This window comes from Lissotriton helveticus, chromosome 11 (assembly GCF_964261635.1).
Source record: "Lissotriton helveticus chromosome 11, aLisHel1.1, whole genome shotgun sequence".
Lineage (NCBI taxonomy): Eukaryota > Metazoa > Chordata > Amphibia > Caudata > Salamandridae > Lissotriton > Lissotriton helveticus.
Genome location: NC_136072.1, coordinates 35094835 through 35113968, shown reverse-complemented (window position 1 = coordinate 35113968; position 19134 = coordinate 35094835). Strand labels below are relative to the sequence as shown.

General features: G+C 49.0%; 1 protein-coding gene across 1 annotated transcript in view; it reads left to right on the top strand.

The window, feature by feature from the left end:
• Window positions 1-19134, top strand: part of LOC144792151 (uncharacterized) — a 426357-nt gene that overhangs the window by 155067 nt on the left and 252156 nt on the right. Inside the window, exon 5 of the mRNA XM_078667032.1 lies at window positions 2409-2732. Coding sequence (XP_078523158.1) covers window positions 2409-2732 — 324 coding nt within the window. The remainder of the gene's footprint in view (window positions 1-2408; window positions 2733-19134) is intronic.

Here is a 19134-nt window from a genome sequence, read left to right as displayed (position 1 = left end):
GGTCGAGGAGGACCAACATGGCCTCCTCGCCCCTATCTGCACACCCGCGAATAGTTTCTGCTACTTCCAATAGGGCCGTCTCAGTGCTGAAACCCGCTCTGAATCCGGACTGAGAATCGTGCAAAAGAGAGTTGACCTCCAGAAACTCTATAAGTTGCAGTTGTACTGCCCTTTCCAAGATTTTAGCGGGTTTGGGGAGGAGGGAAATGGGGCGATAGTTAGAGAATTGGGTAGGGTCGGCATCAGGCTTTTTCAAGATGGGGACAACCAGTGCTTCCTTCCACATGGTTGGGAAGATGCCATGATGGAGGGAGGCATTCCAGACTGAGAGAAAGGAGCTTGCCAGTGAGGGGGCCAGATCACCCATGATTTTGGGAGGGATAGGATCAGAGGGAGCGCCAGATCTACATTGGGTGAGTAGCCTGAGTGCGGTCTCAAGAGTCAGTTCATTATATGACTGCAGGGAGACGGCTTCTGGGGCCCTTATATGTGGAAGCGAAGGGGCTACCCCAGAGGGGAATGCGGCACGTAGTTTATTTATTTTATCAAAGAAAAAGTCTGAGAGTCCATCGCAAAGTGCCTGGCTAGGAGAGTTCTGCGTGGCCGTAGCGGGGTGGTTGATGAAGTCTCTGACAATATTGAAAAGGGTTTTTGAGGAGTTTTTGGCATTAGCAATTTGTAGTGAGAAGTAGTCTCTCATGGTTATTTTTTTTGTTTAAGAACATTTTTTAACGCGGATTTGTAAATGGCTTTGGCTTCAGGGTCGTAATTTTGTCGCCACTTGCGTTCGAGTGTTTTGCATCTGCTTTTTTCCTCTCGGAGGATGGTAGAGAACCAAGGGGCAGAAGGGCGGGATCTGGTGGAGGAGATGGATTTGAGGGGGGCGATGGAATCGATGGCCTGGAACAAAGCAGAGTTGAGTCTGGTGACATTTCCATCGATGTCGCTGGAGTGGGGTTCCGGCTGAAAGTGGAATGCTGAGTCAAAGGTGACCGAGGTAACATTATGCCATTTTCTTCTCAGCTCTTTGATGGGGGCCGCAAGGGAAGGTTTTAGGTTTAGCACAAGATTGAAGGGGATAAGAAAGTGGTCAGACCAGGTGAGAGGGAGGGAAGGGAAGACTGTGATGTTAGAGCAGTTAGCGAAAATTAGGTCAAGGGTGTGCCCAGCTATATGAGTGGGGCCATTGACTAATTGAAGTAGGTTTAAGCTCTGCATGGTTTCTATTAGATTGTTCGCTTTAGGGCATAAATGGTTGTCCACAAGAAGGTTGAAGTCTCCTAACGCCAGAAAGAATTGGTGTTTGAGGGAGAGATCAGCCAGCTGGTGGGTGAGCGCAGTTAGTGAGGGAGTGGAGGAGGTAGGGGGATTGTATACTAATGTACCAGCCAGTTTAACTGCCGCGGAATCTGAAACAGTGAAGTACATAGCTTCAATCATTCCTATGTTAGTCAATTTGGTCGTGGACAAATTGAGATGTGACTTGAGGATGATGGCTAAACCGCCTCCAGTTTTGCCCCCTGCACGATTGATGCCCTTTAAGGTGTAGCCGGGCGGAATGGCAAGGTGGATGTCGGGGGTGGAGGAATCTGTAAGCCACGTTTCGGTGAGGAATAAGATATCCCAAGCTTCGGCGATAATTGACATCCAAATCTCGCTGGTATGGCGAGGCAGAGACCTGCAGCTTGACGCCTTGTTTGATGCTTTTGTTGTCAGAGATGGCCGCTTGTCATCCCAGTTTTACTCTGGCCTATGAATTAGAATAAAGCAGCTCAATGCCTCATAGTAGATGTTCTGGGATTTGCCAGACAGTAAGTTTGAACCACAGTAATTGGCGATTGACATTGTCGAAGGCCTTGCTGTAATCTACAAAACAACAGTAAAGCTGCTCCTCCTTCTTTATTTGTTTTGAAGCGAGCATCCTTTGAGCCATAGATTGTCAATAGTGCCAGACATTGTTCTGAAGCCAGTTTGGTTGAAAGGCATCATGTTGTTTGTGGCTGCCCATTCTTCTAGATCCTCCAACAAGAGCGACGCAAAGAATTTTGCCTCAACATCCAACAGTGAGATGTGTCAATAGCTGTCAGGAAGCGATGCACTGTACACTTGAATGATTTTCAATGAAAATCAAATACAAGTTTAAGGAATTAATAAATGGCTAGGGCTTGAAAATCAAATAGTTATTTTAAATCTTTGGAGATTTAGGGCTGGGTTGTAGGGAATATCCACCTAAAATTGCTGGTGGTCCAAAGGACCCTAGAAGAGTATACAGTGTGTGTTCCTTCATCACAACATGGATTCCCTTCTAAGTCCACTTCATAGTTTACTCAATGTGATATGGATCTAATGGTATTTTTTATTGCCATGTTAGCAATGTGTCCTCTAATACTACATTCTTTATCCAACAGTGATGCCAACAACTACACCAGTGATAACAAACGACACATCACAGTCAGTAACCCTGAGTACAGACACAACAACTGACAACACTAGTGCTACTGGAGGCTCAACAACATCAATAAGTACAGGCTTGGAATCACTTCACAGCACTGAGAGCTCAACAACCATGCCACCAGCAAGCAGCTTCATCTCAACTCATGTAACCAATGACACATCCACGAAGACAACAATTGGTCCAATGTCACCTACAGGGTCAACTGCAACAAGCATTGCATCTATCACAACAGACACAACTACATTAATATATACTTCCGCCAATAGTGCAACATCTGGTAAGTACAAACTATTGTGTTCTTTTTACATTCATTAACACATTTTGGTGTGATATTTTCAGAACTATGATTCTATGGTAAGGTTGAGGGGTAAATAGGGGAGGCTAACAGATGTGGGGTATTGTGGGACAGCGAAATGGCAGGAAGGACACTTGCCAAGCTACACGCTAAAGCTGTGCAGGTGAACTTTAAATGAGGAGTAACTTATTATAAAAGCATGTCAGTCATCAACTGGCATTAGTTTCCCGAGTCTAAATGAAAGTTTTCAGGGAGAGGGCAAGTCAAAGTCAAATGCATTAAAAGCATCAGACAAGCTTAACATGGCAATTGCATGAAACTGACTTACAGTAAAGCTAATTTAAGGTGTATTCATAATATTCTGTGTTTGTGAAGCATGCAAATCTCCAAAAAGGTGCCCTGGTGGTCACCTAGATGACATCACTCTAGAGGGAGCGACATGAAGGTCTAAATGCATAGGTAAATCAAACAAGTGCATAATTTGGAGAATTGCGCACCATGCTAGGACCGGCCACGTTGCTCCTGGTTTACCTAAGGGACCGAGCCTGGTGATGTGATTATTGTGTTTTAGGGCGCCATTAAACAAGAGGAGGTGCTCTTGAAATTTAAGTGGTACTTCCACCTCCTCGAAAGGAGTGTACTCCCCAGGAGGTTCCTCTGTTTTGTAATAGTGGAAGACCTTTGTTACAGCATTTGCTGCTGGAAAGTGTATCCATGAATAGAACACCTCTGTCTGCCGATATTCGTGTGCCTCTATTACGAATATGACTGTGCCACCTCTAGGTGTCAGTCCATTTTCTATAAGTTTTAAAGTTATAGATTTTCTTATGTTGACCGGGATGAGTATTATATCCGGGTCTGCGTCTTGCATAGCAGTATCAGCTGCTGCTAGTTCAGCTGTTATTCTAGCTGTCTCTCTTTCTCCTTCACTGTCTACCATTTTACCGACAGGAAGGTTATTTTGTTTGTTTGCAGATCAGGTTCTTATGGAAACAAAGATTAGATGCACAATATTATGGAACAGTGTATCCTTCAACGTTGACTAAACCAAGAACCATACATAGGAGTTTCCTCCTGCGAGGTCTGGCGGATATTACCTTTCACCCACTCCAGACGTCTTTGTAGTATTATGGGAAAAAAGGGGTTCTGAGTGAAAAAGCACAACTGAGTTACTCTAAATGTCTTACGTTAGTTTTATCGCCTTATCCAAACGAGTTGGGCGCACATTTTAAAAAGTTTGCCAGAACTGTGAAGAACAGTGTGGGGCGCAGGAGCAGTGACGAGGAATTTCAAGCATTGGTAGTGATTACCGAAAAAGATTTACAAACCAGCTGAGCTAGGTGAAGGCTTTGAAAATTCAGAAACCTAGCAGAAGTTGTGCATAGAAAACGTTAATTGATGTTCCAGGAAGACGTTTGTTTCAGAGCCTCATCTTTAACCCTTTCTATGCTGATGACGGAACCGCTCCGTCATCAGCTGCGGTGGCGCTGTGCTGATGACGGAGCGGTTCCGTCATGGCACGGCCGACGCGCCTGCGCGGATTCTGCGCCTGCGCTGGGCGTTGTATTGAGCGGGCGGGGCCATGACGGAACTGCTCCGTCATGAGCACAGCCCAACCGCGGCTGATGACGGAGCGGTTCCGTCACCAGCATGCGGCTGCCACGTGGCCGCCCCGGCCCTTTAGCGCTGCAGCGGAATAGCTGCCGCAGCGATGTGGTTAACCCCTTCACTGCGGCGGCTATTACGCCGCAGTGCTAAGGGGGCGGGGCAGAAATGCGGCGGGCGCATGCTGGTGATGGAACCGCTCCGTCACCAGCGTCGGTTGCGCTGTGATTATGACGGAGCTGCTCCGTCATGGCCCCGCCCGCTCAATAGAACGCTCAGCGCAGGCGCGAAATTCACGCCGCGCATGAGCGTCGGGCGGGCCATGACGGAACCGCTCCGTCATCAGCACAGCGCCACCGCGGCTGATGACGGAGCGGTTCCGTCATCAGCAGGGGAGGGGTTAAAGAGACCTCTCTTGTGAATGGGTAGCCTGTGTAAAGAGACCAGGTGAGCTGAGATGTCAGCTCTTCTGTTCAAACCCAAGATCAAGCTGGCTGAGGAGCTCTGAATGTGCTGAGGTATCTCTGTGGCATAACCAAGCAGATAAACATATAAGGAGGTACACCAGTGTATGCGCCAAAGAACAAGCGATTGAACAGCCATATTTCGAGGTCTGGCTGGAATAACAAACAATAATGTTCCTTATGACAAGAAGCATGAAGAAGCAGGTTGTGAATATCTTGTCTATTTGTGCAGTGAATGGAAAATGAAACCAAAAGTGATTCCACGGTTATGGGCAGAATATTCATGGTTTGAGGTGCAGATCCGGTGACCGCTAGCAATGGGTTCATACTGATAGTTCTTCAAAGACACTTCCCAAGTGGAAAGAAAGATTTTGGGCCAGATGTAGGTAAATACTATTTACCGATTCTAAAATACCAAATTTTACTGATTCGGAATTTTAGAATGGGTAAATGGTATGTAGGTATTCATTCGGTAATTTTTACAGAATCTGTAACATTTGGTAAATACCGAATCGGAATTCCCCATTCATTCCTATGGGCCTCCAGGCCCATAGGAATGAATGTGGAATACCGATTCGGTAAATACCGAATCGGTAAGGGGGGAAGACCTACAAGGGTGGCAGGGTGTCACATTGACACCCTGTTGCACCCCTGAAAAGTGCATGGGTGCACATGTGACACACATACATGCCCTAATGTATGTCTGCCACATGGCACTGTTAAAAAAGAACAAAATTGCTTTTTTAACAGTTTTCGTTATTTACCACCAACTTGTAGTTGGTGGTAAATAACTAATCCTTACAGGTGAAAAGCACTCACTTGAGTGCTTCATACATTTCAGATTCGGTAAGTTAACCGAATTCTTAAATACCGATTCGGTAAATTACCGAATCTGAAAAGTAGCCACCTACATCCCAAATGCCTAATACCGGTCGGTATCGGCCGAAATTCGGTGATTTCGGCTGTTACCGACCGGTATTATATGTATATATATCTGGCCCTTTGTGCTGAGGATGTGTCTATTTTCTGGTTCAAAGAAGTCTTTTTCTGAACTCTCATTGTCAAACCTTTCCAGAATGATGGATGTGTAGGGCAAACCAGACCAGTTTATATGATAAATGGAGCTGCTAAAGGTGTTTAGGAGCGGGAAGACCCAAAACTCTTCCAGGAACATCTGAGAAACATATGAGGTGCTGGAACTTGAACATAATGATCTGTTTATTTACAGTGCTGTGATAGAGTTGTTGTTTGTGCACAACACTGCAGAGTTGGACATGATGTTGTAGTTAACTTGCTTTAGGCCGCATAGTACTATTTTAAAAAGGGAATATAGAGCATTATGTCACAATGCATCTCAAAACATCTGCTGTCCCTTTAATATTTGTGTACCAGGAGTTGTACGCTGACACGGGGCTGTACATGACTTAAAATAGCCTCTTGTCCACTGCGGCTTGACCTGGTTGCCTTGATGCTCAGTCGTCATTACCCTTGGTGTGCTTTTTCAATTCACCATTTTCTGTTCCAACACAGAGTCACATTCATAAGTGGAATGTTTGTCTATTTTGCTAAGTCTCACCAGAACAAACTAGGAGGCTAGTGAAGCAACACCTTGTTCCACAAACTTGAACAACTGCATAACTATATGTCTTTCCCAGGATTGTCAATGAGAAGTTATCCTATCTACAAGTGGGCTGTGTTTCAGCTGCCAGGTGTTCTGCCCTTCAAGGGTGTGACATCATGTGACTGGTTAACATCTACACACAGAAAGGTATGGTAGGGGAAGGGATGGGCAATAGATAAGGGGAAAGGTCAGGGTAGAGGATGGGTAGACAGGACAGTCCTCAGGAAGGGAGACTCTCCTGCTGGGACCCTGGCAGGGAGTAGAAGTAGTGTGTCAGGTAATGAAGCTGGAGAAGGGTCAGTGGACTGATGCATTGAGAGGGGATGGCTAATAAGTTGTACAAGTGAACCCAATGCACTTGACAGCAATGTTTATCCACTGCAATAAGTGTCCGTCCAGTCCACCCTTTTTCTTTATAAAAGAAACTATGAAATCTAGAAAATGGACAATTATGCAGACATTAACCTGATATTGAACTTGTGTGCTTGTAATTACAATGCACATATGCAATAGGTTATAAAGCCTTTCATAATCTGCCTACCATCACTGATATTGAAAATAGATAACTGTTTCTCACAAATCGGAGAGCTTGTAGAGATGAAGAAGATATTCCAAGTATGAATCCTAACACACCAAGGAAGTAGAGATATGCAAAGAGACTGGTATTAAAAGTGGAACACTGGAGAGGCTGGTGGATTGATTGTTCAACAGGAAGAAATGTACCAAGAGAGGCCCAGACAGATGGCAACAGATTTCATCTTCCTGACATTGCCTCTGCTTTGTAGTTCCCAGGTGAAGGGTGCATTAAGGTGGATTATAGGCCCAGTTTAAGCAATTAATATCCATGTCATGTTGGACACATCTAAGTAATACAATTGAATGAATCTGTGTCTCTAGTATATCTACATACATCTACATTTAATCAGCAGGTGCCAGAGGAATCTTCTAAGTTCCTCAAGGAGAGCAGGGCAGATGCAAATAAAGTGTGATTAGGATTCCTAGAACAAGCCACAGAAGCAGCATGTTGTAGTGTCGCAGCCGTGGTTTAAAGGGTGCAAAGACTTTTCTGTGCAAACTACGGGGATAGTTTTGCTGCTAACCTGCTGGGCACGCTGAATTCAACACCGGACTGAGCAGTGGAGCTCAACAGTCGACAACGGGACTGCGAGGACCACAGGCCAGTGCGCGAGTCATCAGTCGCACCTGGCCCTCTGCACGCCCTCTTCCCACCCATCACATTCTTGTGAGCACATATACGGCTTGCGGGCCCCGCTCCGCGGGGGTCGGTCGCAGCCGTGGTTTAAAGGGTGCAAAGACTTTTCTGTGCAATCTACGGGGATAGTTTTGCTGCTAACCTGCTGGGCACTCTGAATTCAACACCGGACTGAGCAGTGGAGCTCAACAGATGACGACGGGACTGCGAGGACCACAGGCCAGTGCGCGAGTCATCAGTCGCACCTGGCCCTCTGCACGCCCTCTTCCCGCCCATCACATCCTTTGAGCACATATACGGCTCGCGGCCCCCGCTCCGCGGGAGCCGCTCACAGCCGTGGTTTAAAGGGTGCAAAGACTTTTCTGTGCAAACTACGGGGATAGTTTTGCTGCTAACCTGCTGGGCACGCTGAATTCAACACCGGACTGAGCAGTGGAGCTCAACAGTCGACGACGGGACTGCGAGGACCACAGGCCAGTGCGCGAGTCATCAGTCGCATCTGGCCCTCTGCACGCCCTCTTCCCGCCCATTACCTCATCTACTTAGCTACGCCTCCTTTTTCGGCCCGCGGGACACGCGTGGGACGCGCTGGGGCAAAGCCTGGGCAAAGGGCGGGCCGTCTAAGGCCGTCCAAGGTCGACCAAGGCCGGGCTGGGCCCCCCCTTTTTCAATGGCTCCTCGTCTATGGACTGTTGTCACATTCGTAACCAGCTAAGTTCGTTTCGATCACGTACAATTGTGATGATATTTGTTGTAAAGCATTTTTGTTGAAGTTATTATGTCTTTACGGTCTGGAAAGAATAGACATGTTACACTCTCTTCCTCAGGTGGGGTGGCTACAGGCACTCTGGATCAATTTTTTAAGAGAGCCTCCACTATACTTGAAAAGGAAATTGCTTTTGCAGAGAAGTGCTTGTCTCTGGATTTAATAACGGGGAAACGGTCGTCTATAGGCCGTATAGGGCTGGCGGTCTCCCCGGTACCCACAAATCCTATAGGTGAAGAAACTAGGTTGGTGGACATTGGTTAAGACCTAGACTCTTCTAGTGTAGATTTGTCTCCTTCGAGTCTGATCTCTAGTAGTGGTAACACTGGTTTATACAATTCTCCAGAGCTATCTATTTTATCCCCCCAATTCTGAACCAGGGGTCACCAGCTAAGAACAAACCTAATAGCAAGAAAAGAGGGGGTGGCCCTCTGAAGGGCCGTCAAGCTAAAGTACAAAAGAAGATTACTACCCAGGCCCTACCAGTTGTTGTCCAGCCCCCAAACCCACCTAGGGCTCCAACTGTAGCTATTCAATCCCCTAATTGCCTTATTGATGAGGGTGGATTCCTGGGCAAAATTGAAATCCTGTGAAATCTCTGATGTTGCCACTCCTAGAGAGAACTAGGATGATCAACTCTAAATTAGACCAGATCGAGAAACAGGTCACAGGTAACTCTCTCTTGTTGGCTGACCTGACAAAAAGTATGGCCAGTTCTAAAACCCGGGACACTACATTAAGGGGTCCGGGTCCTGGTAATATCGCTAGGGCGCCCGTTGAGGCTTCGGGCAAGAAGTTGAATAGTATTCCAATACAACCTTGCCTGAAGAAACAACCGGTGAGTTCTTCCAGGTCTGGTGGGAGGGTGATGGAGTCGGGGCCCAACCCGCAGCCTGCACCTAGTGGATTATCAGCTGGTAGAAGGCCTATTAGGCAACCACAGCAGGACAATGAAGTCCGTAAAGATCACCTTCCTAGTTTAAATCTCCCCCCAGAGTCAGCACCCTACTCGATAGTACTGGTGGGTGTTCGAGCCTTAGGAGTAGGTAAATCGAAATCATATAGGGAGCTAAAAAATAAGGTGATCTTTTGGTTAAATAGGAACAGGACTCTTCCCCCCTCCTTGAACACTGAGATTTTGAGAGTTAGAAGGGTGCACTGAGTGGGTAACAACCCCAAAGACTTAGAGGGGGATTGTATTGAAGTAAATTTTAGGGATCACTGGGTAGTAGACCATATTCGGAGAGAACCTAGGTTTGGTCGAGAAGGCGACATCCAATCCCTGGGCCTTGATTATTTTTATCCAGGTACTAAAAACGGGCGCTACATTTCGCACCCTATTTTTTACCAGAGAGGATCTATGGGTGCAAATCCGCTTCATAGGGTGGTGCACCCTATCGCTGTGTTCAACAGGTTTGATCCCCTCACAGACCTGGAGGGTGTGGATTGACTTCCCAATAAAGCTGGCGATAAAGATGATAACAATCTGTCTAGACAACTGGGTAGTTTACTACCAGAGATTGGTACACAGGGAGAGTTAGTTATACCAGGTGGCAGTAATATAGTGCTGTTAGGTAGAGAATCCCCGATGGAGGTAGATAGTACCCTAGATTGCATCGTAGTTCCATCCCAGTCGGTTAGTCGAGTCGCTTCTCTTAAAATAGTTTCATGGAACATCGCAGGGTTGAATAGTAGGTTAGATATTGGTGAGTGGGCCAATTTCGTGGATTTACATGATATTGTCTTATTTCTGGAAACTTGGGCAATAAAACCTCTATATCGCCTAGGTTATTTGAATTTTTATAAACCTGCTATTAGGATGAAAAAAGGAAGGGCATCAGGAGGCCTCACCATTTGGGTAAGGCAGACAGTTAATTATAGGCCCACTGAGGTGATTGTGCACAACCCTGATATTGTTGGGATAAAACTGAACTAGGGGTCTCTAGTTGGCAGAGGTAGGTACCACTGTCCAAATAGGGACCCTTGCTTCTAGCTAGTCAGGGCAAGGAGATAACCCTCTGAGATAACCCCTGCTCACCCTCTAGGTAGCTTGGCACGAGCAGTCTAGGCTAACCAGAGGCAATGCATAAAGTATTTGTACCAACACTCACAGTAACACAGTGAAAACACCACAAATTGATTCCACAGCAGTTTAGAAAAATAAAGGTATTTAATCTAAACTACACAAGATGAAAACAACAAAAATCCAACATACACAGTTCAAGAATATGGTTTCAAAAGAGTTTTTAAGGTTTGCGATAGAATTCTCTAGGTTGCGATAGAATTCTCTACAGATGCGTGAAAAGTTCACAGTTGCATCACGTTTACTCACAGTACCTTTTAGTTGCAACAAAGTTCCAAAAGCAGAAGCTGGTGCGGTGGAAAACAAGCGATGCGTTGCTCCTGAGACCCTGGGGAGGCGATGCGACCGCCCCGCTGCAGCAGCGGGCGTGTTGAGACGAATCCGGTCTGTATGGGGAGGAAGGCCAATTGTATGGATTCCGGTGCGTAGGTTCTGTAGGAAGTTTGTTCTCGCAAAGGCACGATGCAACGATCTTGTAGGGGCTGCGACGATGCGCGGTCCAGCGGTGATCCTCTCTCTCGCAGCTCCTCGATGCGATGATTCTGCGATGATGCTCGCAGCGACGTGATGCGGTCCGCAAGCAAGCGGTGCGGCGATCTCACCCAGCGACGACAGGCTCTGCGACGACACTCGCAGCGATGTTCGACTTTCCCGCACCGGTCTGGTGCGTCCCGCAAACGAAGGATGCGACGGCTCTGCGACGATCTCGACCTTCGTAGCAGCGGGAAACTTTTCGCACTGTCGGGGATGCGCTCCGCAAGCGAGCGATGCAACACTTTTCAATGGCAAAAGTCTCTCAAGCTTAGTTTCAAGCTTCCCAGCACAGGTACAACTTCCAGAGCCCCACAACTGGATCAAGCACTCTAGGAAGGACAGAACTCTCTCAGCAGAGTTCAGGGAAGCTGGGGGTGAAGTCCTTTTGTTCCTGGGACTTCAGAACAGGGAGCCAGCTCTACTCAGGCCCTTGGAGATTCCTTCAAGACAGGGGACACAGCTCAGCAGCAAAGTCGTTCCCCTCTCCTTGGCAGCAAAGCAACAGGTCAGTCCAGCAGAGCAACAGCAGGACAGTCTTCCTTCTTCAGTTTCAGCTTTCTCCTTGGCGGAGGTTCCTTCTTGATTCCAGGATGATCTAATTTTCTGTTGTCAGGGGTCCTGTACTTATGCCCCTAAAGTCTTTGTTCTCTCTGTGCATGTGGGCCCTGAGCCCGGTCTGAACCAGTTCTGGGTGTTTCCTGAGTACTTTGTTTTGCTGGCTTCTTCCTTCCTTTCAGAGTGAGGGGCAGGGTCGTCAGCCGCCCAGCAGGAGGTGGAGCCAGCATTGTGGAAGGCAGGCACAGCCCTATTCAGGCCCAGGAGCTAATTCCTCCCACCACTCCAGTTGCAAATGCAGTCATTCAGCCTGGGGCTGACTCAGCCAGCCTCCTGGGGCATCCCCAGCCCCTGTCACTCTCAAACCAGACAGTCAATACACAAACAGGCCCAGGCACGCAGAAGGGTCAGACAAGAGAACAGCAACTTTCTAAAAGTGCTGTTCTCAAACACAGTATTTAAAAACAACCTTTCCTAAAAGATGTGTTATTAAATTCTGAGTTCAGGGATACTAGATACTTATGTCCTATCTTGTTCCTCTGGGAAGAAATGCTGTTAACCACTGTAGCCAGCATCCCCCATGTTAATCTATGGAGCAAGATAGCCTTACAAAAGTGAAAAACGAAAAGGGCTGCCATTCACTACCAGAGCATGTCACCTGCACTAGTACATGCTCTACCTTTTACATACACTGCACCCTGCCCAGGGGGGTACCTTGGGCCTTCCATAGGGGTGACTGATGCGCACAAAAAGGGAAGGGTTAGGCCTGGTCAGTGGGGACACTGACCAGGAGGACATGGCAGTTCTAAACTGCACACAGGCACTGCAGTGTCAGGCCTGAGACATCATTTTAGGGCTACTCCTGTGGGTGGCAGTGCTGCAGGCCCACTAGTAGCATTTGTCATCACAAGCCCTGGCACACCCAGTGCACCTTACTAGGGACTTCATGGTGATACAAATATGCCAAACATGTATATCCAATCAGAATAACAATTTACATAGGGAGCACTTACACTCTGGCACTGATCAGCAGTGGCAGAGTGTCCAAAGCATCTAAACCAGCAAAAACGAAATCCAGCACAGCATCAAAAATACAGGAGGTAGAGGCAAAAAGATAGGGGAAACCACGCCAAAGATGCCAGGTCTAACACGTGTCCCCTCCAGCTGAAAGTGGGGAGATCTACCCACCCTCTTGGGAGTTCTCTTCACTAAGGCGGAAAAATCTGGACAGACCATCAGCGTTGGCGTGTTCTGTACCAGGGCGGTGTTCCACCGTAAAGTCCATTCCCTGTAGGGAGATGGACCACCTCAACAGTTTTGGGTTCTCACCCCTCATTTGCATTAACCATCTGAGGGGCCTGTGGTCGGTCTGAACACGGAAGTGAGTCCCAAACAGGTAGGGCCTCAGCTTCTTCAGAGCCCAGACCACAGCAAATGCCTCTCTCTCAATCGCACTCCACCTCTGTTCCCTGGGGAGTAGTCTCCTGCTAATGAAAGCGACCGGCTGGTCTCCTCCCTCCTCAGTGATTTGTGAGAGCACTGCTCCCACAACCATGCTCTGAAGCGTCTGTCTGTACTATGAACTCACTGGAAAAGTCAGGTGCCTTGAGCACCGGTGCTGTGCACATAGCAGTTTTCAGGGTTTCAAAAGCAGTCTGGCAGGCTTCAGTCCAGTCCACTCTCTTGGGCAATTTCTTGGAAGTGAGTTCTGTCAAGGGGGCGACAATGGTGCCATATCCCTTGACAAACCGTCTGTAATACGCGGTGAGTCCAAAGAAGGCTCTCATCTCTGTCTGGGTCTTGGGGGGCTCCCAAGCCAGAATGGTATCAATCTTTGCCTGTAGGGGCGCCACCTGGCCGCTCCCCACCTGGTGTCCCAAATACACCACAGATCCCTACCCTATCTGGCACTTGCTGGCCTTGATAGTGAGGCCTGCCCTTTGCAGAGCCTTCAACACTTCACAGAGGTGTTGCAAGTGTTCCTCCCACGTGGAGCTGAACACAGCAATTTCATCCAGGTATGCGGCGCTGAATTCCTCCAGCCCGGACAGTACCTGGTTAACCAGTCTCTGGAACGTGGCAGGGGCATTCTTCAATCCAAAGGGCATGACTCGGAACTGGAAGTGCCCCTCTGGCGTTGAAAATGCTGACCTCTCTTTGGCCCCATCAGTTAAGGCAATCTGCCAGTACCCAGAAGTCAAATCGAATGTACTGAGGCACTGGGCAGCTCCCAACTGATCCACGAGATCCTCAGCTCTGGGGATGGGGTGTGCGTCAGTCTTCGTGACCGCATTGAGCCCACGGTAGTCCACGCAAAACCGGAGTTCTGGAGGGCCACCGGGCTTAGCAGCTTTCTTGGGCACCAAGACCACTGGACTAGCCATGGGGCTGCTGGAGGGCTCAATCACCCCTAGCGTCAACATCTTGGAAACCTCTTCCTTGATGCTGGCCCTGACCTTGTCAGCTACCCTGTAAAATTTGTGTTTCACAGGCAGGCTGTCTCCAGTGTCCACATCATGGACGCACCAGTTGGTGACACCTGGGGTCAGGAAGAACAGGGAGGAGAACTGACCCAACACTTGGCGACAGTCCCTCTGCTGCTCTGGGGTCAGTGTGGGCGAGAGGACCACACCATCCACTGACCCATCTTGCTCCTTAACTGCCAGGAGGTCAGGGAGAGGATCACTATCCTATTCCATTCCTGCATCTGTAGCCATGAGCATAGTCACTTCAGACCTCTCAAAGTGTGGTTTGAGGCGGTTCACATGTAAGACTCTCAGGGGCTACCTGGGAGTCCTCAGGTTAACCAGGTAGGTTGCCTCACTTTTCCTTTCCACCACCTCATATGGCCCAGTCCACTTGTCTTGGAGCGCGCAAGGCTCCACTGGCGCCATCACCCACACTTTCTGCCCAGGTTGAAATTCGACCAGAGTGGTATTCTGGTCGTACCATCTTTTCATTTCTTCCTGGCTTGCTTCTAGGTTCGCCTGAGCGAGCTTCCTGAAGCGTTGTGTCTGGTTGCGGATGGCCAGCACATAGCTGAACATAACCTGGGGGGTTTTCCCACGGGATCTTTCCCAACCCTCCTTCACCAGTGAGAGAGGTCCTCTAACAGGGTGGCAATTCAGGAGTTCAAAGGGACTGAACCCTAAGGACTTCTGAGGCACCTCCCTGTAGGCAAACAACAGGCATGGTAACAAGACGTCCCACTTCCGTCTCATGAGCTCCGCTAGGCCCATAATCATACCTTTCAGGGTCCGGTTGAACCTTTCTACCAACCCATTTCCTTGAGGGTGGTAAGGAGTGGTGAACTTATAAGTTACCCCACACTCCTCCCACAGAGACTTCATGTACTTAGAGATGAAGTTGGTACCCCGTCCGGAGACCACCTCTCTGGGGAACCCCACACGGGAAAAGATCCCCATCAATGCACGGCCCACCACGGGTGCTGTAATTGTCCCGAGAGGGACTGCTTCCGGGTACCGGGTGGCATGGTCCACCAAGACCAGGATGAACCTGTTGCCTAAGGCTGTCTTGGGTTCCAGGGGCCCTACAATGTCTATGCCCACCCGCTCGAAAGGGGTGCTCACCACTGGGAAGGGCTGAAGGGTTGCCTTCAACTTCATTCCAGTCTTGCCACTGGCTTGACAGTTTTGGCAAGATCTGCAGAAGGAACCAACGTGCTTTCTCATCTGGGGCCAGTGGAAGTAGGTGACAAGCTGGTTCAGGGTCTTTTCTTGCCCCAGATATCCTGCAAGAGGCACGTCATGAGCCAGACCCATTAGGAAGTTTCTGAAGCGCTCGGGTACCACCAGCACACGGGCTGCACCGGGCTCAGCAAACTTAGGCTCGCTATATAATAAGTCATCTTCCCAGTAGACAAAGTGATCTCTGGCTGCTCCACCTGCTGCCTGATCTACAGCCTGTTGCCGCAGACCAATGAGGGAAGGGCATTCTTTCTGTGCCTGGCAGAATTCCTCCCTGGAAGGACCACCTTCCTGCTGCCAATGGGTCAGCTCAGGTAGGTCTCCCAGTTCGGCCACCTGTTCCCCTGTAGGTTCCAGGGCATCCCCCTCAGGTTCTGCTTCCTCCTGGACCGTGGGAACGGCTGGGGCTGGTTTACCGCGCCCTCTGCCTCTTCCTCTCCTGGCAGGTCTATGGGCCACTGTTTCAGGCTCCAGTTCTGCAGAATCACCCTTACTGGCTGCCATAGCACGCGTGGTCACGCAGATCCACGCAGGCAGGCCCAACATCTCCAAGTGAGTTCTGTGTTCTACATCCTTCCATGGAGAACTCTCCAGGTCGTTACCTAACAGACAGTCTACAGGCAAGGCATCACTGACAACTACTTCCAAAAGACCAGAGACTTCCCCCCCCCATGCAAAGGGAACACGGGCCAACTGGCAGAGGCGCACTGAGCTGTCAGCTGCCACCACAGGGCGGAGTACATCAGGGATGATTTGCTCTTCAGACACCCACTGACACCTCACGGATGTCACGCTGGCTCCTGTGTCTCTCAGAGCCTCAATCTCCCTCCCATTGATGGTCACCTTCTACCCATATTTCTTAGTGTTAGAGGGCAGTAAGGTTTCCTGGACCATCTCTTGGTCTCCTAGAGAGACAAGGGTCATAACTGCTAGCCCCCCCCAATCACTAGAAACCAAATCCCCTCCCAAAGCTACACTAGCTAACGCTGGGGGGGAGCACCAGTGGGTGCTGGATTCTTTTTGGGACACTTAGGAGCCATGTGGCCCACCTCGTTGCAGTGATAGCAGGTAGGTGGAGCCCTGTTGTCTCTGTTATCTCTATGGTCCCGCCTGCCCTTAGGGGGCCATGGCTGTCTAGGTCTGGGGGTTGGGATTCCTTTCCCTGGGAACTATTTTGGGGCCCTTGTGAGAACTCCTTTTGGTTACCCCTGTCCCCCCCACTCTCTTGCTGGGGACCCTGCCCACCTTTAGCTGTGGTACCCACAATTCCTCTGTGGACCCTGGTACTGGTCCAGCGGTCCCCCTCCTTAGCAAGCTCAATGGGGCCTGTCAGCTTGCTGTCTAAAAGATGCTGGCGCAGCTCTGGAACACAAAGACTACTCAAGTGCTCCCAACTGATTAAATGCAACAACCCCTTAAAATCAGTTACTTTACTGCCCTTCATCCAACCTTCCAGTGCAAGCGAGTACAAATTCACACACTCCATTCAAGTCTCAGACTCTCTCTTCTTGGAGTTTCTAAACTGCAGTCTATACTGCTCTGGAGTAAGGCCATACCTGAGACATAAGGCCTCCTTCATATTGGGGTAGGTCATGGCACCTGCTAGTTCTAATGGCTCTAGAGCACTCCTCCCAGAAGCCTCAAAATGTTTCCACATGCCCGCCCCCCAATGCTGTTCAGGCACACCATTCATTCTCAATGTGGGATTCTTGTAATGCAATCTCATACGAAGTGAACCAGGCATAAATATCCTCACTCCTATGCTAATTCTGCACCAGGTCCTTGGGAATGTATACTTTACCCCCCTGCACTGGCTGCGCGCTGCCACCATTTGAACTGGCATCCACCTCCTTGGCTTTAAGATCCAGTTCTCTCATGCTCAACTCATGAGCCAAAAGCAATTTATTTTCCTCTAAGGCACGGTCATTTTTGCTCTCCTCCGCTGCCTTTTCTGCTTTCAATTGCTTCATTTTCATTTTCATGGCTTCCAAGTCATATTCTCTTACTCTCTGATTTTCTTGAAACTCTTCTGGGCTGAGGCCCCTGCTGGAATGGTTGCTGCCAGCTCCTGAGCCTACTCTGCCCACTGGCAGATCTGTGCCTTGAAAACTATTTTCTACATCCACAGCATCATTTCCCTCTTGTGCCTCCCAATGGGCCTTCAAGATTTTCTGCAGCTCCTCTTTCCTGGCGCCTTTAGCGGGGCACCCAAACTTCTGGCAGAAGTGCTTAAGCTGTCTTGCTTGGTAGGAGTACAAATCCTCAATGACAAACTCCCATTCTCCTTCTGCCCCTTCACTGAGTGCCTTTCCTTTTGCAGCCATGATGCTTTGAAGAGTTACTCAAATATAGAATCAAAAATCAAAAACCAGTAGTATGTGGTGGCGTAGTGGTCTGCACTCACTAGTGATGTACACCAATTACTGTGGGTCAAGTACACATACAAGTTCAAATCCCACAACCTGACCACCAATGTTAGAACTGGGGGTCTCTAGTTGGCAGAGGTAGGTACCACTGTCCAAATAGGGACCCTTGCTTCTAGTCAGGGCAAGGAGATAACCCTCTGAGATAACCCCTGCTCACCCTCAAGGTAGCTTGGCACGAGCAGTCTAGGCTAACCAGAGGCAATGCGTAAAGTATTTGTACCAACACTCACAGTAACACAGTGAAAACACCACAAATTGACTCCACAACAGTTTAGAAAAATAAAGGTATTTAATCTAAACTATACAAGACCAAAATGACAAAAATTCAACATACACAGTTCAAGAATATGGTTTCAAAAGAGTTCTTAAGGTTTGCCATAGAATTCTCTAGGTTGCGATAGAATTCTTTACAGATACGTGAAAAGTTCACAGTTGCGGCACGTTTACTCACAGTACCTTTTAGTTGCAACAAAGTTCCAAAAGCAGAAGCTGGTGCGGTGGAAAACAAGCGATGCGTTGCTCCTGAGACCCTGGGGAGGCGATGTGACAGCCCCGCTGCAGCAGCGGGCGTGTTGCGGCGAATCCGGTCTGTATGGGGAGGAAGGCCAATTGTAGGGATTCCGGTGCGTCGGTTCCGTAGGAAGTTTGTTCTCGCAAAGGCACGATGCAACGATCTTGTAGGGGCTGCGACGATCTCCGTGGCGACGATGTGCGGTCCAGCGGTGATCCTCTCTCTCGCAGCTCCTCGATGCGATGATTCTGCAATGATGCTCTCAGCGACGTGATGCGGTCCGCAAGCAAGAGGTGCGGCGATCTCACCGTGCGACGACAGGCTCTGCGACGACACTCGCAGCGATGTTCGACTTTCCCACACCGGTCTGGTGCGTCCCGCAAACGAAGGATGTGACGGCTCTGGCAGCGGCGTCAGGCGCTGCAACGATCTCGACCTTCCTAGCGGCGGGAAACTTCTCGCACTGTCGGGGATGCGCTCCGCAAGCGAGCGATGCGACACCTTTCAATGGCAAAAGTCTCTCAAGCTTAGTTTCAACCTTCCCAGCACAGGTACAACTTCCAGAGGCCCCACAACTGGATCAAGCACTTTAGGAAGGACAGAACTCTCTCAGCAGAGTTCAGGGAAGCTGAGGGTAAAGTCCTTTTGTTCCTGGGACTTCAGAACAGGGAGCCAGCTCTACTCAGGCCCTTGGAGATTCCTTCAAGACAGGGGACACAGCTCAGCAGCAAAGTCCTTCCCCTCTCCTTGGCAGCAAAGCAACAGGTCAGTCCAGCAGAGCAACAGCAGGACAGTCTTCCTTCTACAGTTTCAGCTTTCTCCTTGGCAGAGGTTCCTTCTTGATTCCAGGATGATCTAATTTTCTGTTTTCAGGGGTCCTGTACTTACACTCCTAAAGT